The 25,262-nt window shown below is 46.6% G+C and overlaps 11 protein-coding genes across 11 annotated transcripts; 5 read left to right on the top strand and 6 right to left on the bottom strand.

Moving 5' to 3' along the window:
- Positions 1-1,351: 1,351 nt before the first annotated feature.
- On the bottom strand, positions 1,352-1,807 carry SERLADRAFT_441888 (uncharacterized protein; the record flags this gene model as incomplete). Its single annotated transcript, XM_007322449.1, has 2 exons — positions 1,352-1,480; positions 1,550-1,807. The coding sequence occupies 2 exons, from the start codon at positions 1,805-1,807 to the stop codon at positions 1,352-1,354; spliced, it is 387 nt and encodes a 128-aa protein (XP_007322511.1).
- Positions 1,808-4,555: 2,748 nt separating this feature from the next.
- SERLADRAFT_441887 (uncharacterized protein) lies at positions 4,556-4,930 on the bottom strand (the record flags this gene model as incomplete). Its single annotated transcript, XM_007322448.1, has 3 exons — positions 4,556-4,609; positions 4,668-4,687; positions 4,747-4,930. 3 exons carry the CDS (start codon positions 4,928-4,930, stop codon positions 4,556-4,558), a joined length of 258 nt encoding a protein of 85 aa, XP_007322510.1.
- Positions 4,931-6,434: 1,504 nt separating this feature from the next.
- Positions 6,435-7,943, bottom strand: SERLADRAFT_441885 (uncharacterized protein; the record flags this gene model as incomplete). The annotated part of the gene is made up of 1 exon (XM_007322447.1): positions 6,435-7,943. The coding sequence occupies one exon, from the start codon at positions 7,941-7,943 to the stop codon at positions 6,435-6,437; it is 1,509 nt and encodes a 502-aa protein (XP_007322509.1).
- A 30-nt stretch (positions 7,944-7,973) lies between these two features.
- On the bottom strand, positions 7,974-8,724 carry SERLADRAFT_441884 (uncharacterized protein; the record flags this gene model as incomplete). The annotated part of the gene is made up of 3 exons (XM_007322446.1): positions 7,974-8,131; positions 8,207-8,310; positions 8,366-8,724. The coding sequence occupies 3 exons, from the start codon at positions 8,722-8,724 to the stop codon at positions 7,974-7,976; spliced, it is 621 nt and encodes a 206-aa protein (XP_007322508.1).
- Positions 8,725-10,154: 1,430 nt separating this feature from the next.
- SERLADRAFT_476822 (uncharacterized protein) lies at positions 10,155-11,787 on the top strand (the record flags this gene model as incomplete). Its single annotated transcript, XM_007322445.1, has 6 exons — positions 10,155-10,438; positions 10,513-10,660; positions 10,715-10,852; positions 10,919-11,276; positions 11,327-11,429; positions 11,483-11,787. Coding segments are annotated over 6 exons (1,203 nt in total), but the record flags the coding sequence as incomplete, so codon positions are not given.
- SERLADRAFT_476821 (uncharacterized protein) lies at positions 11,740-12,799 on the top strand (the record flags this gene model as incomplete). Its single annotated transcript, XM_007322444.1, has 2 exons — positions 11,740-11,839; positions 11,901-12,799. The coding sequence occupies one exon, from the start codon at positions 11,901-11,903 to the stop codon at positions 12,321-12,323; it is 423 nt and encodes a 140-aa protein (XP_007322506.1).
- Positions 12,800-12,891: 92 nt separating this feature from the next.
- Positions 12,892-13,430, top strand: SERLADRAFT_399473 (uncharacterized protein; the record flags this gene model as incomplete). Its single annotated transcript, XM_007322443.1, has 3 exons — positions 12,892-13,028; positions 13,083-13,122; positions 13,175-13,430. The coding sequence occupies 3 exons, from the start codon at positions 13,021-13,023 to the stop codon at positions 13,322-13,324; spliced, it is 198 nt and encodes a 65-aa protein (XP_007322505.1).
- A 1,069-nt stretch (positions 13,431-14,499) lies between these two features.
- On the bottom strand, positions 14,500-15,551 carry SERLADRAFT_373313 (uncharacterized protein; the record flags this gene model as incomplete). Its single annotated transcript, XM_007322442.1, has 2 exons — positions 14,500-15,235; positions 15,295-15,551. The coding sequence occupies 2 exons, from the start codon at positions 15,549-15,551 to the stop codon at positions 14,500-14,502; spliced, it is 993 nt and encodes a 330-aa protein (XP_007322504.1).
- Positions 15,552-18,575: 3,024 nt separating this feature from the next.
- Positions 18,576-20,023, top strand: SERLADRAFT_476815 (uncharacterized protein; the record flags this gene model as incomplete). The annotated part of the gene is made up of 4 exons (XM_007322441.1): positions 18,576-18,659; positions 18,715-19,063; positions 19,113-19,407; positions 19,470-20,023. The coding sequence occupies one exon, from the start codon at positions 19,569-19,571 to the stop codon at positions 19,788-19,790; it is 222 nt and encodes a 73-aa protein (XP_007322503.1).
- Positions 20,024-21,426: 1,403 nt separating this feature from the next.
- Positions 21,427-23,008, bottom strand: SERLADRAFT_476813 (uncharacterized protein; the record flags this gene model as incomplete). Its single annotated transcript, XM_007322440.1, has 6 exons — positions 21,427-21,642; positions 21,704-21,790; positions 21,843-22,149; positions 22,209-22,616; positions 22,671-22,794; positions 22,850-23,008. 5 exons carry the CDS (start codon positions 22,885-22,887, stop codon positions 21,723-21,725), a joined length of 945 nt encoding a protein of 314 aa, XP_007322502.1.
- Positions 23,009-23,177: 169 nt separating this feature from the next.
- Positions 23,178-24,533, top strand: SERLADRAFT_476807 (uncharacterized protein; the record flags this gene model as incomplete). Its single annotated transcript, XM_007322439.1, has 4 exons — positions 23,178-23,691; positions 23,749-23,870; positions 23,929-24,386; positions 24,442-24,533. 3 exons carry the CDS (start codon positions 23,411-23,413, stop codon positions 24,336-24,338), a joined length of 813 nt encoding a protein of 270 aa, XP_007322501.1.
- Between the last annotated feature and the right edge of the window lie 729 nt (positions 24,534-25,262).

Raw genomic sequence — 25,262 nt, 5'->3', positions numbered from 1 at the left:
CAGTGGTAGAAGTGGGAAGTGTTGTGACCACACTGGATCACAAGTAGTAGAGTAGTGAACTTGAGAGTAGGGAAGAAGTCTGGATTGGAGTTCTTGTTGTTTTTTACAAGGTAAAATACAGGGGTTTATATAGTAAAAGAGAAGTAGGCTATGCACAGTATAGCTGTGCAAAAAGAATGAGAAAGAATATGAAGGAAGGAATGTATGCTGACGAATCCTGCGTAGGTAGTACAGGATAAGATTGTCAAAAAAAGAAAAGAAAGGGATAGAACAATAAATGCTGTGAGTAATGTCACAGGTTTGTACAGCCATAAAGTAAAGTCCAATAGCAAAAAGAGAGCAGGAAGATCATGATGTCATGGGAAGATGCAGTAAAAAAAGGGCAAGGCAAAACACTATCAGTATCAACACAGTTCCTTTATTGTCAGTCAGGCATTCTAAAAAAATATGTGTCCATAAAAATGATTCAAAAATCAAAAATAATCGCACTGTAAATGAATGTTCTGCTGAAAAAAAAGAAACTGGAGCCACCAGTCCACCACCTAGTCCAAATCTGATAGTTCCATGGCCTTACCAATGGACTGGTTGTGTTGGACCACCTGATCAAACGAGGGAGGGAGAGGAGTAGTTCCAATTTGGAACAAGTGAGTCCCAGGCAGTGTGTGGTAGGTGTAGCTGTAGCGAAGATGATGGACAAAAGATAAGTGTACCCAAGTGAATGGGACAGTGATGAACATGGGCGACACAAGGGGATGGACCTTCTCCAGCTCAAAAACTACCCACCCACGCTCCAACCAGGCAAGACGAGCGACTGATGTTTTGATAGTATATGATGGCAGATCGACGTCATGAAGATGGACTTATTGCCCTATTTGGACCGGCCACCGGGGCTTTGCTGATATCAGCAGTGGCACGTGGTAGTCAACGGATCTGCGACGGAAGCGGATAGGAAGTGGTGACATCAGAAATGGTGGGGGTGCAAATAAGATGAGGAGGAGGAGGGTGGAGGTGACGAAAAAGTGGATTAGAATGGGGATCCAGAAACAACCGTCAGGTGAGAATAAAAAGGAGAGGAAGGGGCCCATGGTGGGGCTAGGCAAAGGAAGGGGAGTAAGGGAAACGACAAAAGCGAGGGCGCAATGCAATGTGTAGCCAGTGGTGACGCAAAAATTTGCCAAAATGCCAAAACGCGGAAAGTACCGGATGGAAAAGCAAAGGTGAGCGTGACTGGATTGCCTAATAGAGGTGGTGCTGATCAGCCACAAGTTCGAAACAGGCAATATTAATTACTATTCCACGTGGCACTGTGCCTGTGTGGCGCAAAGGCGAGTCTTTTTGAATATTCGCTTCGTTATTGACACATGTCCATGCTACCAATCAACTTTGGTGCATGACAACGCTCAGCTTGCGGTTTGAAATATTTTTCGATCTCTTTCTTGAGATTGTTCCAGGTTGGCCACACTCCCGCGGTGTAGCATTCCTGCAATCTAACTTGGGCGTATCGACCCGCCACAGGTCCTTTTAGTCAAGATAGCACCGCAGTAGCTACCTCAAAATCGTCGGCAAACGCGTCCCAATTTGCCTTGACCCAAATCTGGAGCTTGATCCACCACTCGGCGAATCGCGCTCTGTCTCCTTCAAAGGTGCCAGGGTCAACGACGACTTCGACTTTCTTGTTGAATTTCTTCTCGACCGAGGGGGTTGCCACAGGGGGGTTGGTTTGCAGCTCGGCAAGTTGAGAGGTTAATGTTGCAATTTGTGCACGCATGGCGTGCAGCAGACTGTTCATATCTTGTTGCGACGACATGTTGACTTGTTCTCTTTGTAAAGTAAAAAAAAAAGGTAACTGGGGGTCCCCGCTTGCTATCTGCGGATCAACCTCTTCCCAGCTGAGTATTGGATCTCAATCTCTGACTACCCACACTATAGTATTTGAAATTTATATAAAAAGTATTTGTAAGAAACCCTGGTCCAAACGGTTGTCAGGGGGTGGTCCGCTTGTTAAGCTGTCAACCCTTCTCCAACTGGCGGAGGCAAGTGCCCGGCCTGGTCAGAGGAAAGAGAAATTGAAGTTTTGTATTTTAATTCTAATCAACAGCGGTTTCACACCGACTGCTGAGCTAAGTACTCCCCTTAACGCTGGGGGCCGCGTATCAACGGTTTTGGTTCTTCTCCCAAAGCACTACAAGGCCGTCGCGAAGAGCGCACCCATCTGCTATGTGGGATATTCCCAACCAATAACCAAATCTCCTTCACCCTGGAGTCCGGGTGCCCAGTGGGACTTTTTGCACAAACGTGTGAGAGAGTAGACAGAGCGAGTCCTAATGTAACAACCAAGAGTTAGTTACTCTGGCGCACACAGAACACACTATAAGGAAGATGATGAGGGAGTGGTTACCCCTTAGGATGCAGAGAGTTAGTTGGTATACAACAGGAGGACTCGCTGAGGAGTCTCCTGGATCTATTGGGGTATATATACTACTACAGGGTTATTTGTACATGTGTACTATATAGTTTGATAGAGACAGTGGCTGATGATGTCATGGGGCCTAGCCCGCATGGCCAGCTCCACTGTGTGAGAGAGTTGTGTCTATAATAAGAAGAAAGGCAACGCGGCGCGAGAAAGAGGAGTTTGGACAAAAGAGGAAGTGCCGCGTGGCACCATGTGTGAAAGCTAAAGTACAAGGTTAAAGCGGAGAATAAAATTAAAGGGAAGGTCCGAAAATTGTGTTATCGTAACATCCAGCGCCGCCCTAAAAGCACCTAGTGATAGTTGTATATACACTTTCATTATTTGCCGTGTTGGCTATATCAGTGTGCTCATTGTATCTTGCGAAAGGTTTGGAAGTCGATGTAATCTGAAATAAACATATATTGCACAAAAAAGAACATAATAAGCCTGCACAACAATTACAAATGGAGAGCCTTCAAAAAAAGAGCTCTAGAAAACATATTGAGATGACCAAGAAACACCGCTGATGTCATGATTGGAGAGAGTACCAACTTGAAGATTTGAAATACCGAGGTGAGCCTCCCGTGAGGATATCAAGACCATCTACATGTTAATCGGAGATATTGCATATACAAGGCCTACATATATCAAGATCCAAACTAGGATATAAGGGTAAGCCTCTTCCATGAGGCTGGCTCTGAGACACATTCCCCAATGCATAGAAACCAGTCTGATAGAAAGTGGGAACCGCTCGACAGTGCTGCCAAGGGTGGCTTTGCCAACATGCTAGAATCACACTGCTGGGCCACTTCTAGACAAAATGGGTGTCCCAGCACAGGCCATGTAACGACCAAGAGTTTCTTACTCTGGCGCACAACTCAGACAAGCAAAGAGAGAAGAGGGAAAGAAGGGATCACCCCTTAGGTTTCAACAAGTTTGTTGTGCTAGACAACAGGAGGACTCGCTGAGTCCTTCCCCATGTATTGCTCCTGTACATATACTAAAATATATGAGGTACTGTACAGTTGTAAATAAAGTTTAAAGTCTGATGTCTAGCATGTGACCGGTCACATGATGAGTCTAGACACTGGTCAGGTGTTGTGTCACATGACTGGTCATGTGACTATGAAAAGTCGAAAATGTAAAGTAAAATAAATGGTCACATGATCAGTCATGTGACTTGGAAAATGAAAAGTAAAAGTACAAAATAGTGAAGTGTAAGTAGGTGCCAGTATGTCAATTGTAACAGGCCACTCGAGGGCCACTGAGTCCGGGGCATCATACAAACCTAAAACATAATTGATGGCGGAAATCCAGCGGCGCAGCATTTTACGAATACACAACAGGCTACAACGTGTAGGCATGTATCACAAACTATCCAGTTAACACGCTGTTGGAAAAGATAAATCACCACCTTATCTGACAATTATGTGTTCCTCAAGGATATGTTGGACGAAGAGTTTCGAGTGAAGAGGCAAGCCAACACGAAGCGCCTAGAAAGGAAGGCGAGTAAGTACGGGTGGCCCGTGCACCACTATATATCATCAGAAAATTTTTGCTTCTGTCTTACCTATAAAGTGGCCTGGTTGCCACGTAGCACCTCAGACTCATTCGCAAGTTCTGAGGTGAGACCCTTATGTTATACCCTTTCGAATACCTAGCTAACCATTAGTAAAGACCCTCTATCTTATCTAGGTACTTACTTGAATATACTTAGACTCATTTGCGAGTTCTGAGACCCTCTATCTTATCTAGATCCGAACGACTTGAGGATATACTTGCGAGTATGATTAGGATGCTATCACTTCCTTTCCATCTTTAATTACAACTGATCTCAAACCACGAGGATTGGCGAGGTTTATAATTGACGGAAATGTACGCTTTACGCCAGTCGCCACATCGTGATAGGGCAGTGCCTGTCTTATCACACAGGATTGCAAAATGACATTCCTGTGCAAAAATAATGTTTTCTGATACACGTGGCCTATTTAGCCGCCGTGCATTGCAAGAGAAAATAGCGTCGTTCGAAGTAAACGCTGAAATATTTTCAGGAGCCTGAAAAAAAGAAAAGTGGATATTTGTAAGCGTCTGAAGCTGAAATAATTACCAGAAAGGGTCGGGTATAGATGAATTCTCGATCAGATATACAAAGTCAGACTACAAAGGTTGTATATATATAAAATCAGATCAGATTGAGCCTCCCCCCCACAAATACATCGTAACTATGAGTCGACACTGTCCTACAATCCGCGATCAGCATCTCAATGCTCTCAACAGTTTATTCATCAACTCACAAACGATGCTACTTAACAACTTGCTAGCCTCCCTGAAACAACCGGCCCAGTTGTCTATCGGCCTTTCAACGTCATCATCAAGTAATTCCGACTCCAGCGACTCGGTTAGCTCCAATGTGGGATCAGAGTTGGGGTTGGGGCTCAATTTGGATAGCTTATCGCTTAGCGGCGGGTCTGACGGCATAGGCGAGTCGGATCGAGAATCTGATTGAGAGTCAGAGGGTGGTGAGGACAACGATGCTGAGGATATGGGGTATCAATCACATCCAATCACTCAGCTCACACTTATGCAGGTCACATCCGTAGTATACATGATGCTACACAAAACGGTGGAAGAGACCAGGGTTTCTTTTCCCAAAGCACCTGCATTTCAGCAGCCCCAACTTGGCTTGCTTGAGTGGGCTCGCCATAACAACACCCGCCATTTCTCGCGTAAGCTCCGCGTGCTTCCGGCAACTTTTGATGCAATCATGACCCTGATCGAGAACCACCCAATATTTCATAACGAGTCCAACAACCCCCAGTACGCTGTTTCCCTCCAGCTCGCCATATTTCTTGTTCGGGCCGGACATTACGGGAATGCTGTGTCATGCGATGATGTAGCCGAATGGGCTGGAGTATCAGCCGGCACAGTAGCGCTATTGACTAAGCAGGTGGTTGTCGCGCTCATTTCCCTGCATGACATGGTTATGTGCAAACCAACAAATGAGGAAAAAATAAAAGCTAAAGCTTATGCAGGGTCAAAGGTCTGCCCATCATGGCAAAACGGCTGGCTTTCAGTAGATGGGACAACATTCCTGCTGTTCCAAAAGCCAAGCCATTTTGGCGAGGCCTGGTACGATCGTTCATCAAATTACTCATTAAACGCTCAGGTGCGTTGTCCCGATCACAAATATTACATACAGATATTGACTAATTAATCCCAGATCGTTATCTTGCCGCACAATCTACGGATAGTTGACTACGGTCTGGGCCATACAGGCAGCGTCCACGACTCCTATGCATTTGAAAGCACTCAGATCTTTCGCGATCACACAGCATTTCTAGACGAAGGCGAGTGGCTGTGGGCAGACTCGGCATACCCCCTCCAAAAATGGTGTGTGGCGCCGTTTAAGCGTCCCACAAATGGTAACCTTACGCAAAGCGAGCGCCACTATAACTACTACCTCTCACGTATTCGGATCCGATCGGAGCATGCAATCGGCTTACTCAAGGGCCGATTTCAATCTCTGCGAGAACTCAGGATACAAATCAGTTCACACCAGAGGCATCAGTGGGCTGTTATGTGGCTATGTTCATGTTTTATTTTGCACAACTTGGTGATTCTTATAGAAGGCGACAACAGTGCTGAAAGGTGGAATGATGATGGCGGGTTTGACAACCATGATGGGCGAGATGACAATCAGGGCGAAGCTTCCGAGGATGTACCTGACGATATAGCTGTTGCCTGTGAGTTGCCAGAAGCACCTCGTGTCGTTGATGGGGTGAATATACCCGAGGGTCAGTTACTTCGTCATCGTTTAATGCTGGGACTTTTTTCTAGTCATCTTTATGTAGACTGAACCTGTAAACATTGAATGTAATACTTTGTTCACAAATACCACAACACTATGATTGCTCAACAAACATACAAAAAATAAGATAGTACAGAGATAGCGATGATTCAGAACAAGCATGATAGTATGATGTCACTCGTACAACCCCCCATCAACTGCCATTGAGTCTTCATTGTCATCAGCGTCATCATCAGCGTCATCATCACCGCTGTAATCTTTATAATTGTCCAATACACGAGAATTGAAAGCAGAGGTGGATATGGAAGTGGAAGAGGAAGCAACAGGGCCAGAAATTGACTGCTCAAAGAAATTGGACACCAGTGAAGAGGGAGCAGGCGAGGTAGAGTTGTTGGCGAGAAGGGAAGAGATGATGCTACTATCCACACCAGGGATATCCTTGACGGCTTGGATGAGTTTGAATTTCATTTCAAACATGTCCTTCTCATGTTGTCGCTGTTCTCGTTCCCTTTGTACCTGACTTCTGTTAACTAACTGCAGCTTCTCCTTGAACTGTTCGTGTTCCAACACAGTGGCTTCCTTATCTTTCGACCGCCTGTCGCTGCGTGCACGTTCTGCTATGGCTGTGTACTTCGCATGCCTCACGGCTACCTTACCTCCCTTAACTTGGAGTGCCTCCTGTGCAAGGCTTTGCTGTCCTTGCATAGCCTGCGCAACAGGCTCCATCACCTTCTGCATCAAGGACACATTGTCCTCAATATGAGATCGTGGCTGCTTACGTGGCCTGTCGTCCACCTTTGCAGACTGTGGGGTCCCAGCGTCCTTTGTACTGACCCTTCTGTCTGTGGTGATAAGACGCTCTGTGCTCACTTCGTTGCCTGACGATGTTGCTAACTGGGCCCGGAGTGTCTCTCTGACGGTCACAGCAGATGGCCGTTTTCCCGATTTGACAATCTTTGCGGGCGCAGTTGCAGTAAGCTTAGATGGGACGGGGGGAGGAGGTGAGGCCAAGCGAGAAATGGGAGAAGACGGGGGAAGGTTCGCAAAGAAGCCAGGGTTAGGTGAGAGAGGAACGAGGTTCACGCTGGGATTTGCACTGAAGCCAGACTGGCCAGAGGATGGAGAGCCTGGAGGTACGCTTGCGTAGAAGCTGGAGTGGCCCGAGGCGGGAGAAGCGGGAGCCTGGTTCATAAAGAAACCAGAGTGTCCAGACACGGATCCAGAGACAGGAGAACTTGGAAGCTGGAAGGGTATATCTTGAAATGGTACATCACGCACTTGTAGATGTCCGACTTCTAAACCTTGGAGACCTCGAGGCTGCATATCGTCAAATGAAGAACCGAAAGAGTGGGAAGAATGGTTCATCTGGAAAAGTGAAGAAAGGGATTGATGGTATGCTCCTGGGAAAAGGCTGGCGGCGTTTGGGTCAAAAAAACTAGGATCAATTGCGATAGACGGTAGCGAAGGTAGTGATGAATTGTTTGGCAAGGAAGAAGCTGAAGATACCATGCCAGAATTGGCGAGAGAACTACTGTGATGGTTGATATGCGGAGGGATTTGACTGAACTGAGCGAATTGATTGAACGGTTGGTGGACAAAGTTGTCATTCTGGAAATGCTGATAATCCTCATACCCATGGCTCTGGGGGAGAGGTTGTTGAGGTAGCTGATTGTGGACCTGCATTGCGGGTTCACTTGCTGCATGATGGTCAGCTCAACTCCGGCTACGCTTGTTTGGGAACAACATATCGAATGCCTGCGCCTCGTGATCCTGGTCTGGATCTGACGATGTTGTGAACGGATTATAGTTGGGGATTTTCTGCCAAAAGCCATGCAGACGGTTGAAGATCTTGAATTTTGTAGTGATCACGCCTATAAATAATGCAAATAGTCAGTGGTTTGTGCTACTCAAAGGAAAAGGCGACCTGAACTAATGTAGGAACGCACCAATTGGTCCTTTGTAGTCGGGGTTCCCTTCTAGTTGGTCAAAAGTGAGACCAGCTCCAGTATGACCCAGCGTTGTACAAGATTGACGGTATTTTTTCTTGAGTCTGAACAGAAAGTTATGAGTTGGCCTGACTTGAATAGATGTGAGGGACAATGTACGAGGCAATGTGGTTATCGACAGCTTTTGCAAACCTTCCCGGATTGGCTTTGAGAGTGCTGCGTATGACTGGATCCCTATCTCCACTGAATACAAATTGAGCTATCTCCCCATGTATCGTAACCTTGCTCAACTTTGCCTGACCCTTCTTCCTACTCTCTTTGTTGGCATCTTCCTGGGAGTTGGAGAAGAGCAGATGTCGTTTCTGAACATTTTGTTCCAACCAATCCAGGAGACGATCTGTACGTTCCGATGTCCACTTAATGGTCAGGGGGCCTCCAGGCATCCCATTCTCGTCAAATTCGTCGATATCATCAAGATCATCGTTGTAGTCGTCGGCAGGTTGAGTAGAGCGAGACATAGCGTGGGCGTAAAGAGACTAATAGCTGTGTCTGGTCAGTTCGATAACACGCATCGGAATTTCAGGCGGAGTTAGCCCCATGAATTCTTTGGAAAAAATGAATTCATCTATACCCGACCCTTTCTGGTAATTATTTCAGCTTCAGACGCTTACAAATGGGTTGCGCGGCACATTCAAAACCTTGCTCCTCAACCAGTGCCCAAACATGACATGCAAAATGCGTTGAGGAAGCAGTGTGGGATCCCGAAGCAGGAGGCGGAGATAATTGTACAGAAAATTAACGAGGTGGATCATAGTGTGTTGTGAACGGCGTTGGCGGTACAACGATCATGATCATCTGTATGCAAGTAATATATACTGTAATTAAACAACCTTTTACTGATACCGGAGGAGGACGAGGACCCAGCCATATATTTTATACCCTCGAAAACATCTCATAGTTGTATTGTGTTTGTGGATGGTCTGAATAGCTTTTGCTTCCCACAACTGGAAAGTGTCACGGGGTAGTGATAGTTCAGGAGTTTCCAATTCGCGTACCATCGTCGAATCCTATCGTAAGATAGTTCCAGTACGAGGAAGAACCAATGACGATATCGTGCCAAGGTAGGATTGATAGTCTTCCTAACTTCGATATAAGTACGTGTATCTGGGGGAACATCCTCGATGTCCTCGAATGTCGGAAGAGAAGAAAAAAAGAAAGAAAAGAAAAACCCCCAGTAGACATGGCACAGTTCCAGCAATGAAGTTATTAGCGACGCAAAAAACAATTTGAGGGCCACATGAGGAAAATGCCACTGAAAGTCCGGCGTTATGATGAGATAGTTCAAATTGATCTTGTGCAAGATGGACCTTTATATATATTTGTGTAATTTCTAAATCATCCTCTGAGAATACGTCGACGAAATATCGAGATGTTGGAAGGCGACACAACGTTGAAAGCCTGAGTCCGCTACGTCATGCTACCATAGCGAATCCTTGAGAAAAGTCCTGACTGATGCTAGGAGGAATTGTAACCTCGACACCTGGATGTTTGCATTTATAGGAGTGCAGTGGAAGGAAAGCGCCAACCCCATAGCCCACCCATCTCGTAGTCGTTCGTTACGTCTCTAATTTCATTTACATGATTTTCCAAACTTGAAGGCAACTGAAATCCATCTATATGTACTTACGCAATTGTAGATGTGTTGAGCATGCTCTCGTTCAGTTTGAAGAACTGGCCATAACAGCAAGTAAGCACCGTGGGAACGTCGGTCACTCTTCACCATATTCATACACAGCATCATCGCAGTACACACCGACTACAGAGTACTCAAAGGAACCATATATACCGCCGCAGTAAGTTTCCCTGTGCTTTTTTGATGCTTCCCACCACTTGATACACCGCAGCTCAACGCATAAACCACTGAAAAGCTACACCATTGCTTCTGAATCCATCATATCACTCTCCTCCTGCTTCATACACTAGTCTGGACTGGCCTGCTCGTTAGGAACATACCAATCATCAAAATCATACCCTAAAATATAGCTCTCTGGAAGAGCTTCTGATCAATACAGCATTGTGCCATGAGTCTCGACCAGAACCTGTTCACCCTTCATGTTATACCGAACAAATCCGATTCCAGTGGCTTGATACTGGACCTCGTGGACCCCTCAGGGAACGTGCACTACAGGAAACAGCGTGTTCCCGGGCAAGTGTATAAAATTGAAGTCTACGGTATGTTGTCTTATCGTCGAGACCTTGATCTTGCCCTAACGTATTCGCATCTTCCTACGGGCGGCCAACAATAGACCCAATAGCCGAGTCTCTGCTGGCTTCTGCCACAGCTCCAAGTGCAACCAGCAAACACAAGACATTAGAACTTTATAATCCAAATCAAATAGTCGAACTCAAGTTCGTCGGCACGCTGACTTTCCGGTGGGCATTCAAATGGGAAGAGTAAGTGATTAAATTGGGCGCCAATATTACTTTCTCATCGCGTCTTTCTGATAGCCATGAATTCGAGTGGAAACGTGAAGAATGCTTCATGATTCGCAAACCGGACCCTCCCGTTCTCGTCGCGGTGACTAAAGAACCCCCTGGCAGAATCAAAACAACTGCCATCCAAATTCTTGATTATAATCTAAATAGGTATGTAGCGTTCATCACGGTGATGACGGCTCGAGAGTCTGATCTTGATCGTTACTCGGCATTCAGATTCGACATCGAGGATCGGAAGGGTCTGGAAATCGTGATACTCACCGCTCTACTCTCCTTCCGAGATGCGAGTGATGTCTATCACGACCCCAACTCTGACACATCTACTCCCTCAATTGCCGCTACTACACTTTCTGCCATACCACCTGCACCAAAGACCCTTTTCGGCACGGCTTCACGCAAGACATCAGATCCTACAGTCCTCTCTCCCCCTGCCCCACCTCCAAAACCCGCGCCCAAAACCGGAATAGAGCGAATTGTAGAGATGCAGCTAGCGAGAGGTGAAGTGAACGAGGTTTCAGTTACGGAAGAAGGGAATGTAGGCGATTATGCACGATACTGTGCTAATATGCTTGACGCAAGTCTTCGTCAATTCTCACACTCTATATTACTTACCTTCATTCGCAGGATGATGCGATGCTTTTTATCACTGTTCGTTCTTTTAGTGCAGCGCAGGTTCCTAAAGTTCTACAGGTAGTTGAAGAGACAAAACGGATACGACATAAAGCTGGTAGGTTTTATTTCTCACGGGCGTACATGGTGCAACTTACACTGGACTTGTAGGGTTGTCGGATGAATCTGACCTTCATCAGTACGTTGTCTACGATACCACCCCAACACCTGGAAAGAAAGGACCTAGGATCATCAACCTGGATGACGACAAGAACAAGAATAAAGGGAAAGAAGCGGAAAAGTATACCCCACCAAACAGTTTGGTTGTCCACCTTAGTAAGATAGACATGCCCGAGCTTCAGCCGCGGACGGGCCCAAGCTCAAGCGCATATATTACTGGAAATATCGCAAGTGAAATGGAAAGGACAAAAAAGAAAGGTGGTAAAGGGAATAAGGAGAAAGAGAAGAAGGCGAAACAAAAAGACAAAGACAAAGATAAAAAAAGTACAAGTAACGCTGAACCAAAAAGTAAGCAGCAGCCTTCTGAGTGTGATTCCAGCTATGAGTCTTATCTTGGCCGCACCGGCAGATGCATCCAAATTCGCAAAGTCGCAACCGATCGCCCCTCCATCTGTCGCAGCATCTTCATCACACCCGCACGCTCGCCATCAAACACAGCAACATCTACGTTCTCCCTCTCAACCTAGCAACCCTGCTATCTACACAGTGCCTCCACTCTCGCCACATCCAATGGGTAACACTCCGAATTACCCCCCGAATTACCCTCCACCATACCCCTCGCGTCCTCCACCTTACCCTTCGCGGCCTCCATCAAACCCAAATCAACTGTACGTGCCTACACCGGCACAGGCACCTCAAAGACCTACTACGCCATCATCAGCCGCTGCTGCAGTTGCGTCTGGGCTGCTGGGTAAACTATTGGGTGCCAGTAAATAGAACATTCAGGCCGATCGATCACTGCGTTCGCATTTGGACAGAGAAGCTGGTCTGAGGGTGCTACCGATCTCGTTCCTTGACTAGTGCGTGTCATGGAGGTAAAGGTTGATCGGTGCCGGGGTTCCTGTTTAATATGACAGATGCGCCAGAGCTGAAATTTCAGTGGTCTTGAATCTTCTTCAATCTGGAACCTTACCGCGATCGACGAGACGAGACACGTCTGTGGCAGGTACCGCATCTGTTTCCGGCTCCTATGTACCAGCCCAGAGTATGCAATCACCTTGACGATAAAAATCCATGGCTGAGATTTGCCCCGGTTTGCAATTGGGTTAGGACGTGTGGGGTAGTTTCAGATCTGTACAAGTGACACTGTGCTGTAGAGATCCTGGTATGGTTACCTACTACTGTGCTGTTTCAAAACGAAATGAAGTTCCTGACATACCCTGGGCCAGAGTTATCGATTTGATACCAGCCCGTCACATAGTCTAGTCCAATATAACGCTGATTTGGTGGGTGCCCCCGTTCGGTGGTTTTAAGTAGAGAGAAAACTGCACGGCACACATCGGCTTAACGGCCTATTCGGCATTGCATAGATAGAGCAAGGACTTAGTGAAATCAGACGAAAAAATATATACTGGTGATACATTGATACATGTATTCTAATGCTGGCATAGCAGCTATACAACCTGAAACAAAGCCAATGGCTTTCACAAGAATGACAAGCTCAGGAGGTGGCAAAACGGCTGTCTTCTATGGCCTGCTACTGTTAATTCAAGATTAATCACAAATCCAGTACATGGAGTTGAGGACTTACCGACAACACCAGTTATACTAATTGTAACCCCTCTCATTGCCTTGGGAAATACTCAGGTGAGTAGCTTAACCACGACAAATAATCGGGCTTACCAAACAGAACAGGTGGCTGAGATGGTCAACTTGAACATCAAGGCCATAGCTGTACACTCGGACAGTGTCCAGGCTGCCCAGGCAGAAGGACGTGACCTCCTGGATGAGGTACGCCGGTGCGAATGGTCAGTTTCGTCTGACCCAACATGAGGCAGGCATAGTGATTAGCATAGAGTTTTCGCTGAGTGCTGAGCTTGCTGACAATCAACGGAGCTTGAATAGTGTTCGTGTTTTTGCTGTATTGACCGAAGGGGGGGCACTCTGCACGCCACCGTTATTTTGAAGCAGACCTTATTTACAAGATATCGATCGACTATCATCAATATATTGAATTAGGTCAGCAAGGGCGACTACCCGTCACATGAAATGAAAGACTCCAACGTCAGCACCCACCATCAATGGTGGCGTCGTCTCGAACCTGAGTCAAAATTGAAAGCTGCCATATCGAGCTAGCACCCTGTCCGAGCTGAGCGGGGCTCAGGTTCGAAAAAAATCCATGATAATCCATATTCATCATTCTTGGCACATGCACATTGTCATTGCGGTTTGTTTGGCAAAACCTTGTAAACAAAACAGAACGTTCCATACCTGGTATCATTGCGACTTAGGGCCAGGCACCGAGTCCCGACGAGCAGGAATGGCTATTCCCTTTTTGGTTGTTTGAGGACAGGACCTGTATTCAGGGTATTCTGCAGGTGAGAGTCAGCCGTTGTCAATGGCGCATCAATGTGGATGCTTCGTGTGGCTAAGTGTTTTTACATACTGTTTTGATTTATCATACACCATGGTTGTAACGTTGTGCAACGGTTGACAGAGAAGCGTGAACACCAGCGTTCGACTTCGTTGATCCTTGGCAAGCATAGCATGGATCCACCATCACCATAGCCTTCAAAATCATGAAACGTAGCTAGAAGCCCAGTGGCAGCGAAGTGCAGTGAACAACGGTGCATTGATGGATGCAAAGAACTAAGGAGAGATGCGACATACAGACAGACAGTGGATATACATACATCGAATGAAATGAAAGAACAATCGAAAGACATTATTAGTATAAAGCCTAGGGTAGTGATAAGTGTAGCAAAATTTATGATCTACAATAAGAGTAACGAAGGATGAAAGTGAACTATCTTTTTGGACAACAATGCATGATTTAAAAGGCTGTATGAGTGTTCAAGATAAATATTTGAAGCGCGGTGCAGCGAATCGAGATGAGAAACTTGACAATGTCCAGCATGTAGGAAGACCGCCGGAATACAAACGTGAAAAGGAAATCAAGTAGCCGAGCTTGAGCTTGTACAGAGGATCGTCGAAAGAGCGTAGGCGGATTATGAGGCGCCACCAATCTCGATAAAGCTTCTCCAGTTCCAGGAAGGCAGATCATCTTCCTTGAGATCGATGAAGCTCCTCAACGGGAACCAGGACTCTATCGTGCTTCCTCTTTTGCGCGACTGGGGCTGAGCAGGCGTTCGTCGAGGGGCAGGGAGAAGTCGAGAAGCAAGAGGCTTGTGGGGAGAAGGCGGGATGACGACGTCTTCTTCCTCCTCGACAGCTGCTACGGCGGCAAATTCCTCAACGTTGATTTGGAAAGTGGGAGACACGACGTTCTCTGTGTCCTCGTCCTCGTCAGCACTCATGCTCATGAAATTGTGTCGTAGCCGCGACCTAGGAATGTGGTCGCCAGCTGACGAACGGCCCTCTAGACATGCCAGAGTGTCCATTCGGATCCGTTGTCGGTCGCGCGAACTGATAGACCCTGAGCGAACAGACGAAGAGGCTTTTGGCGAGGGAGGGGAAGGAGACGTAACTTGAGAGCATATATTTATGGCAGCGGGAGCGGAAGACGAGGATCGATGCAAGGATGGGAATATCGAGAGAGGCGGTGACGGTGGGATAGACGGCAGACGTGGAGGGCGGTCAAGAATCTGAGGGATGTCGGGGAGGATGGAAGAAGGTGCAGGTTTTGGCGAGGGAATGCTACGCAGCGACTCGCGAGAGGGTCGACGAAGAGTGGGGATGGGAGAAGGAGGAGAGTTGAATGTTCGTAACGGTCTTTCGGCTCGTCTGTTGGAACGGCTGATCAGTATAGCCACAGACGAAGAGCGCTGAAACGCAATACTCACGGTGAGAGAGCATCAGAGGCAGATGACCAGGTAGTAAATTTCGAGGCATTGGATGGTTTTCTACCGAGATGAGTTGGAGGCATGTTGTGCTCTGCCAAATCTAGGGAGAGAAACGATCGCAGTTCGATGGTATCCCTGCCTGTCTGAAGCGTGAAGTAAAACGCAGAGCCCTCTTCTGTGGGCGACTGTACTTTCTGCGAGGAGCCCGAAGGTGAAGAGAGCGTGTCTGAGCGTACGCTTCCAAGCTTGGGACTCATGGGAATGGTCTGGGGTGGTAAGCGGGAGGAAGAACTAGAACCTTCAGAAAGAAGGCCCATGGTGAAGAGAGGCGAATAAGTGGAACAGAACATGATTGGAGTTGTTCTGGACGACGTTGAGATGGGAGGTGAGATGGAACTGAAGACGAGACGCGTTGACGGGATGCGGGCAAGACAGCGAACAAAAAAAAGAAGGAGGAGAGAGAACAAGAGTCTTTATATGGCCAAAAGCAATGCGGCGTTGGATGGAATCCGAGTCGGGATAGCCTTCCGGGTTGTAATTGTAGCTTTCACTCTTCACGTGATCACATCCAGTCAGGGCAATTATTGTTTTTATATTTTATTTTCCTTTCCAGGCTCAGATCCGATCGTTTCACATTATGTTCGATCCGTTCCCGCCCAGGCAAACATCCCGTAAAATGAGTAAAATAATTTTGTAACTCCTATGTTGGCCCTTTCACGGTCCATCATCCCATCCGAATCCACAATGCTGTCGCTGTCGCTGCGGCTGCTTGTTGAACCGTACCGCTACACTATCCAGGTCTGCTGCGGCTGTAGTGCCATCTAAGCCGTGTATCTCATCGCTATTGTAGCCGGAGGCAGCAAGTCAGGTCCCTTCATAAGTATCTTCGGACCGTAACTTTTGCTCACTGGACATAGTGTAACGCCACTATCATTGCATTCTTTATCTCTACCCCTGAATTCCCCAATCCACGCCGAACACTGGTCTCATGACGCTCAAATGGGGCCAGTTGTTCTTTCTCTCATAATACCAAATAACTCTTGTTCCTTTAACCAGAAATCGGATCACTATCCTTGCAGTGGCGCGGTGGCGCACAGGTCTTATCAAGTCGCAACACAGGCCACAACTGATATCAAAAACCTACTCTATGATATCACAAATCTCCCACCAGCTTGTTCTCCCAGAAGCGCTCACCTGGAACGCCTCGCGGAAGTACTCGCGAGACTCTGAACCGAGCAACGTTCAGTTGGCACCTCGTATGTTGCCACTGATATTTGCCTCATGGCGGCAGACTCTCATGCTTCCTCTGAAGAAAAACACCCACGGAGGCCTTGTCGTCGCAGATCCCGGGCTGAGTCTGCTGCGCTGCAAACGGCCGTCGAGTGTTCTAGTGTGAAATCTACATGTCACTCTGGAAAATCCTGTATAGAAGCCTATCAAGTTCGAGTTGACTTGCACAAACTCAACCCAGAGCCAGCGCCCATCCAAATATCCATCAATCAATCCTTGGCGTTCGCTGTCCAAAGCTGTCAATTTCTCCTTTCATCCATTCAAGCCAAAAATAAGTCACTACAAATCGTATGTTTGTGTTTATGTCTCGGGCAGTGGGGTGAATAAGCCCTTGGTGACACCGTGAGCAGAAATCAACCGATACATTTCGTTTCGAAGGAAACTGGCGCCATTCACTGTGTCATTGTGAGTAGTGTGGGGAAAACGTATACATGTGTTTGCAACGTGTCTTCGGTAGGACTGACATGAAGCACTTTCGAATATCCTTCGCATATGTCGGTAACAAACATGCATATGCTCCCACTCTCTTGTCATCGTTCTTTGGTGCAACGTGTTAGGGCTCTTGAAATTGCTTTCAGAAGGATCCCTTGAATCCTTTATCTCCATACCCACGCGAAGCTGATCGACTTGAACGATCTACGGGATCTACAGTATTCAGAATCTTCCTGCTATCTTTCTTCTTTCTCATTCTCCAACTTTGGCAAAGCCTGAGACTCTGAAATAGACTTCGCGTTTCATCCCGGGATTGGATTTGGCTACCTGGCCGGGGCGAGGAGAACCGGGTATTTGTGTTGAATGAAAGAAGCTGTCAAACTTGAAGCGGGTGTAATGAGTTGACAGTGAAGTTTTTTGCCTGAACCGGAAGTTTCTTCGGAATGCTCGTGCCAGTTACCGGAGGGCTTGTCTATGCGGTGCGGTATATTCGCACTCCGGTGCGTCACCTCTTCTTTTGAATTTCAAACACTTGGTTTGACGTGCGTCATTGTGATTCATACTAGGCAGTACGATGGAGGTTCAAATTATATTGGCCATGTATAATGGACGGATTCGGCTTCTAGAGCTCCAAGCGTCAAGATTGACTGTCGTGCACTCTGTGGCATGTTTTGGCATTTATCATAGAGATCCTCATCATGCTACAGATAACCTTTTATTCAAGTTAATTCGAAGCAGCTAATCGTTTTCATACCACAGCAGGATATACGGTTCCCTCCGCATATGTGACCGCATCAGACAGTTATCCGATTCAGACATGCGATGAAACCATGTTTTTACTCATTAGTGACATTTCTCTCTCGCTCATCCAGGGATCGACGCTTACGACAAACGACAAAAAAAAAACATTACTCGCCATGCATGATCCGCATATTTAAATATCAATGCGAAGCTTGTGAGCCCTTCGACGCAACCTTGAAAGTGGTAATTACGGTCATCCATACTTGAGGCCAGATTAGTGTTCACAGCGCATTCTTCAAGTTTGCCAGTGTGTGCCACATAACCAACCGGATCTCCTACAGCCTATGATCACAATATTAATAAGCGACTCTCGATGTGATTCAATGAAATGTTGAAACGACGGCGAAAATTGCGCTTCCAGCGTCCAATCACGTCACTGTCGCCGTTTTTTTCAACCTTTCCCTTGTTGTCCCCCCCCAAGTTTGATCTCTGCTTGATCCGCCGCGCAATAACTCTTTATCTTCGTCCCGGCTTACCATGACTACTGCAAAATATTTATTTTTGTCATTTTTTTTCTTATTGTTTTATTGGTGTTTAAGGTCAGACTTTCCCTGAGTCCTATGAGCTCCTGTTCCGCTTTGCGAGGATCCAAGTGCCATTGCCATTGACATAGGACTCGCTCGGAACTTGAGATACAACTGGCACGTCACGGCGAATGACAGAACCGGCCCGGTGAGATCTAGACCGCGGCCATCATAGAACTAGTACTGGTCCTACCATCCCAACATCCGCTATGTGTACAGCTTAGCTACGCAGTGTAGTCCCAGGCTGTTAATGCCATCACGCTGACTTGGTACATAGTACCAATATGCACCGAGTCCGCGTGAGGATAATTGCGATCTGTGAGTACCCCATATGGTTTTTATATTTATGGGTACGACTGTTTAACAGAACAAGCTCATGATCAGGGGCTCTTCAAATCATCAAGAAGAGCTGGGAAATCTGACGTCCGATACAAAAATGTCCAGCCATTTAATAGTAGGAAAGATCGAACCCCTGAACGACTCACATGTGGCCCGTTGCCTCGATAAACCCGCCACTGGTACTATCAGCCCATCTCGATATGCTTATACAGCTCTACACAATGTAGTCCTGGATTGCTAATGGCGGTTATCACGCTGACTAGGTGCATAAATATACATCGAGTCAGCGTGTACACAATGTAGTCCTGGGTTGCTAATGGCGGTTATCACGCTGACTAGGTGCATAAATATACATCGAGTCAGCGTGACGACAATTGCGATATGTGAGTACCCCATATAGTTTTTATATTCACTGGCATGACTGTTTAACAGAACAAGCTCAGGGTCAACGCGAGGAGGACGTTCAATACAAAAAAAATGGCTGGGCATTTAGTAGGAAAAGCCAAATATACAAGACCCAGGACCCCGAGGTCATAGGCTGATCGAAACTCCTCTCGTCAGCTTTTGTATTCGTGCCGTCGTACCGACAACTACATGTTTTATGACGACCTCGCCAATTCCTCGATTCAGGGGCTTCAGATACTTATATACCTCTGAGCATGACAGTACTACCAAACTTGTAAAGGAGTGAAGAACGTACTTATTATACTCTGGGGCTTTCTTGTGGGTCAGTATACCGTCATCTGTTAACCTATACCTTCACCCTGACTGTCAAAGCAACATGAACAGGTAAAGACAGTGGCAATGTCATTATATTTGGCGAGACTGGCGTCGGGAAAAGCTCTGTTGTTAATAGGATAGTAGAAGAAGAGCTCGCAATGAAGTACAATGATGCCACTTAGAAACGCGTTCCTATTGTTATCGTTATTATGGGCCTTGAGGACAAGGTATACATGGATGGATGAGAACGAAGAAACCTTCAAACAGTACGGGATGCAGCCTGCTGGGCACGTCTGCGTGACTGCTATAAAAGGCGTTAGAGGTCGACTGGAAGAGAGATACAGAGACTCAAGGACAAAAGCACACATTTTATTGGAGCAGCTCGCTTGAAAGGGGTTTCAGAGAGGCCTCAGGGAGGTGGGGTGCTCAGAGGTTTTCTCCATACCAGCACGCTGGACGTTGAGCTAATGTGGATTGTCCGCGCTTGATGCAAAAAAAGTTATCTTGCCTGTGGTGCCAATGGCCACAGGAGGACGATAGCAAAACTCTGGGTGGGTTAGACAGAAATCTATAGGAGAGCTGGACCTTACAGTAAGCCTCATCACAGAAGAATGTCTGGATTTGCCTGCGTTGCGCCGTCCCAGTATCAAGTCTAGATCAAGTCTATCTGTATCAGAATATTATTGTACTTATTGAAAACCATCATGATATCAGACTGGCTTACTCTGCATCATGCCATCTGCCTTGGCCTATGTTTTGTGGATTGCATTAAAACGTTTGGGACTTCGTTTGATCTTCCCGAATCAGATATAAACACGTACGAACCGTTATGTAGTTTCTCTGCAGTTTATAGTGAAATCAGATACCGTCATGCTACATATGTGGAACTGAATGCAACCTACCATAATACTCTTCAGATCTATTTCAGCTCCAAGCCCTGTTTGTACATGCGCAGCCGTAAAATCATAAAATCATGATGTACTCGACAGCAATGCAATGAGCCAAGCCCGAACTCTGCTTCCAAGCTATGCATGTCCGCAGCATCATTGACGCGGATGAGTACTGCTCCTGGACAATGGACTGCGGAGGTGACCTACTCGACGTCATCGGCCGAGGAAAGCGTAGAAAAAGGAGAAAAGGCTGTGGGTTCTATTAGAGTCTCTTCCGTCGTGAGGGAAGTCGCGGTGTGTTGCCATCCGGTGATCTACGATCATAGGGGTAAGGGAAAGTTATTACAATCTGAGGTTCCAGGATGCTCGGAGCCGTAGAGCAGTCTCACCTAACACAGTGCCCGTCCCACAAGAGGTTATAATACCCCGTGTTCGATGATGCAGAGATGTGTGGTGCTGTTCATGACGACTACAAGCCTGAGCTGCCACAGTAATGCGCATATAGCGCGGCACGCTAATTCGACCAGGCTGCCGAATGATCGCAACCTGCCATCGTCTCGAGGACGTTTACATTTTGTTCTTTTTGCGTGTTGTGGTTTTCTTTCTTGCGGGCACCTTGTGGATTCCTCGGTGAATATTTTCCACCGCTACCAGCCGTATTGCTGCCATGACTTACGGGTAACGCATTACGGCTTGCTAGCGTTAGCAGTGCCTCCAGGTGTCTTTTGAAAACATTTATAGTTCCCTGATCATTGCCAGCGCTCAGGCCTCAGCGCTCAGAGCTCGGCCATAGCCTATTTGAAAGAGATATGTATAAAGGCGTATCCATGAGTCTTTCCAGGGTGATCATTGATGCTGAACAAGAAGGTCAACAAGGAACATCACAGTAATAAACGTGAAACTCGCACCACTGTGAATAATGCACGATGGGCGCTATCAGATCTCAAGTACCACAGTAATGACATTCGATGATCTCCGTCCATGTTTACCTTCCAGTTGTATTATTGATATCGACTTTCATATCAATATGTTGGTCGGCTAAAGGAGACTATTTAGCTTGTTACCTTGTTCTTCATTTTTAACGAATGAATGACGTCAGCTAATTTGCGCAGAACTTTCGACCCGACCAAAATGGCCACTTAATCAAACCTTCAAGTTTCGATGAACATGAATAGCTCTCGCGAACGTTTTAGAGTGGGGGGATTTAGGGTATGTTCGTTCGTGTTCTCTATTGTGTGGAAGAAATGTAAAACGAAAAAAAAGGGTAAATAGTAAACATGAACCAGAGCGAATATGAACCGGTAAACTAGTCGTAATAGTGACAATAAAAACGTCCGTCCCAAATTAATATCCTGCAAGCGAGAGGTCAGCAAAAATGTCAGATTATATGCGTTATGATGCACTGGTACAAACATTTTCAGTGAGGCCGTGTTTACTTTCCACCAGTGGTACCGAGACCCATGGAGGATTTGAATGAGTCGTAGATCCACCATTGGAAGCCTACAAAAAGGTATAAGCAACAAGTCGATGATCTCACACCTATAAGACTTACCAGTCAAAGTACCGATCATGAGAACCCTAGTGCCGAGACCCTTGGTGGCAAGACCAACGATACCAACCTCAGAGGCGATTTGTCCAAAGCTCTTGCCCTTGTTCGCGGGTTTACCAAGTAAGGAGACGATAGAATCAGCCGGATGCGAGACGATGGCGCAAACTACACCAGCGATGTAACCAGAGGCGAAAGTAACTCCAAGTTGAGTGGTCTTGGTGTAACTATCCTTGGGTTCAGTGAAGACGTGAGTGTAGAAGAGTTGAACGATCTTCTCGTAGAAGAAGAACTTGGCCATGGTGTAAGGGATCTACAAAAACAAAATATGTCAGTCAAAATTGCCAAGTGCAGGTGCGGAATAGCGCTGACCTGACGCGACCACAAAGGAACGAGCGAACCGAAAGGATAACGCGTTTCGATTTTAGTCTTGCTCATCTGGGACAGGGCAGCACCGAAAGCAGTAGGGAATGTACCACTAGGACTCGTTTGAATCTTGACCTTGGTCATTTCAAGAGGGCAAAGGGCGATATCGGCGAAGACCTCAGCAGAAGCGGAACCAGCAAGCCAGATGGCAGGTTTGTATTGGTTTGAAATCTCTTCACCTGCAAGGTTCATGTATAGATCCTTGAAAACCTCATAGAGACCGTATTTGAACATTCCCTGGAGAGAGTAGCCGACAAAGGTGGGACCAAAACCTTTCCAGATACCAGTCTGACCCTCTTCTCGGAGGAGAGTGGCGATACCAGAAGTGAGACCTTTGTATTTTCCGGGGTCGACCTGCGTATAATTCGTCAAGAAAGAAAAGGTTGTATAAGGTTGATATGAACATACCTGCATGTTGCACTTGGCAACATCGAGAGGAGTGATACCAGCATGTGTGATACCACATGCAAGGACACCACCGAGCATGCACTTTGCATAATATGAAGAGTCGTGAGGAACGGGGCCAAGGTACCTTGAAGAAAAGTGAGTTTTAAAAAAATGCCGAGTTGACGCGACGAGCAACTTACCTGGCATCCCATTTACCAGTTGGTGCCAAATGCGACATCGTGAATATATTAGCCTGAGTTATAAGACTCTAAGTGATGTTCTAGGGCTGCTTGACTGGGATGTCCTGTCCAAGTCGAAGCGGGGGAGTAAAGAGGCTCGAAGTGAGAGAGGAAGAGGATGCGGAAGATGTGGCCGTGTTGCGCTCAAAAATTGTAGGCAGCTGTTCCGGTTCGCTCTTCCGCAAATGGCCGAATGCCCACGTCTGCCTCGCTTCGGCACGGCTTCGGCTTTTGGGTGGCGGCTAGGCAGCGGCATTACAGCTGAGTCAATGGAAAAAAGGACTTTGGCAGAGGAAAGCCGTTTCGTCTCCGTACTTTCACTTACCATGGACACGGATCACATCGGTCTATGATTCAAAGATTACACAGGAACGCACGCAAATATCCTCATTCTCGTGTTTGTGTATGACCAACCATCCTGTGAGCCCGCCAGCATAACATCTTGTTTCCGAAGTTTGCATATATACACTATTACCGAAATCGTCATCCATATCCTCAGTCCCGAACCTTACAATTGTCAATATGGTACACTCAGCCTCCGGCGAAGCCGTTACAAGTATAGCTCACCAGCATCTCGAGTCTTCTCTGCATCAAGATTATCGCTTGCCCCCGAAACAAGTGACCGATGGACCCAAAAGGACTTCGTTTGCATTCGACCCTATAGATGAAGCTCTGGCTGTATTTGCCTCTGGGGGATTTTTGGTCGTAATGGACGATGAAAATAGGGAAAACGAGGGTGATCTGATCATGTCCGCTAGCCAATGTACCACAGAAAAAATGGCGTGGATGATAAAGCACACGAGGTACAAGCGCATCTTCATTCTGTTTTGCGACCCGGTTCTCACTCCTCCTTTCAACAGTGGATATATTTGTATATCGATGCCAGGCCAACTGCTAGAAAGTTTGGATATTCCTATGATGGTACCCCAAAATGAAGAAAGATATAGAACAGCTTACACCGTAACCGTAGACTACAAGCATAGTGAGTCTATACTGCGTGTACTGTACTATTTGTCAATAATGTCTTTTTGTACGAACAGAAACATCCACCGGTATATCCGCACATGATCGTTCCCTTACTGCGCGTGCCCTGGTTTCTCCGTCTGCCGATGCCAGCGACTTCACCAGACCCGGACATCTTGTCCCTCTTCGTGCACGCGAAGGTGGAGTACTTACTCGAAAAGGCCACACCGAGGCTGGCGTCGACCTTTGCATGCTGACCAATCAGCCTCTTGGAGGCGTGCTGTGCGAACTGGTCAATGACGACGAACAGGGCTCCATGGCGCGAAGGGACGATTGTAGGGCATTCGCAGATCGTTGGGGGCTGAAGATGATCAGTATAGAAATGCTAGTGGAATACAGGAAGTCTATGGCTCATCAACATGTTAGTCTCGTTGGATCAAATGGTAGTCACAGTCAGCCTACCGCTGAAATAGATGGGGGTCATTAAGAGCGACTGTAGGGGTAGAAATTTTCGAACGAGTCATTTTTATTTAACGTAAGTGGGTATAAATCTCGTGAATACTATACTGATCACTCACATGTGCCAGTAGCAAATTCACGGTCAGGTAAATTGCTCGAGACCTTGTCAATTTCTGGAATGTATCAATACTCATAAATTAACCATGTCACAAGTCCTATTTGTCTGTTTGTTTCTTTTTTCGGAACTCATCAATCTGTCTCCGCTCATAAATCAACCAGAGATACGAATTAATCAACATATTCCTTGTCGGTGGCACAGTCATCGTGTCATTGAGTCGTGGTTGACATAGAAGACGATATCCCTCGACGTTCAATAGATGCTGATACGTGTTTCACGTTGTGTCAAACTGGGATAGCGCTATTAGCAAACGTTGATTGGGACTATCATAGAAGCAGCATTATTGACCACGATACTGTGCTCCAGAGCAAACAGCGTGTGTATGTTACAGCCGTTGTTGATCAGCATTCCCAAGGATGCGCCGTTGATATGAATCCATCTCATAATTATGGATTTTTCATATGATTGTCTGTATTCTCAATAGCGTCAGATCAGCTGTGTGGTTCTAACTACTTCCTAACAGCGAAATCCTGTGATTGGTTATTGGTAGGGTGGACGAGGCGCACCGCGTAACAACTCCGCGATTATGGTCTGTTCTTGTTCGTGTTCGACATGTACTTGACACGGTTCAACGTTCAAACGTTCAAGTTCGACCTGAATGTCACATATCATCTTGGTTTGATGGATGTGCTTCAAGTTTCTGATTGATGTATAATTGTCGACCAATATGGCTTCAGGGGCTAGGGAAATAGAATCCGAATCTAGGCCATCACGATCACAGCGCTTGTTGAACTGGTCAAATTCGACGATACTGTGTCCTGTGAGAACGTTCTA

This window comes from Serpula lacrymans (genome assembly GCF_000218685.1).
Source record: "Serpula lacrymans var. lacrymans S7.9 unplaced genomic scaffold SERLAscaffold_13, whole genome shotgun sequence".
In the NCBI taxonomy this organism is placed as follows: domain Eukaryota; kingdom Fungi; phylum Basidiomycota; class Agaricomycetes; order Boletales; family Serpulaceae; genus Serpula; species Serpula lacrymans.
Note: the sequence above shows the minus strand (reverse complement) of the source record. Positions and strands in the feature narration are given on the sequence as shown.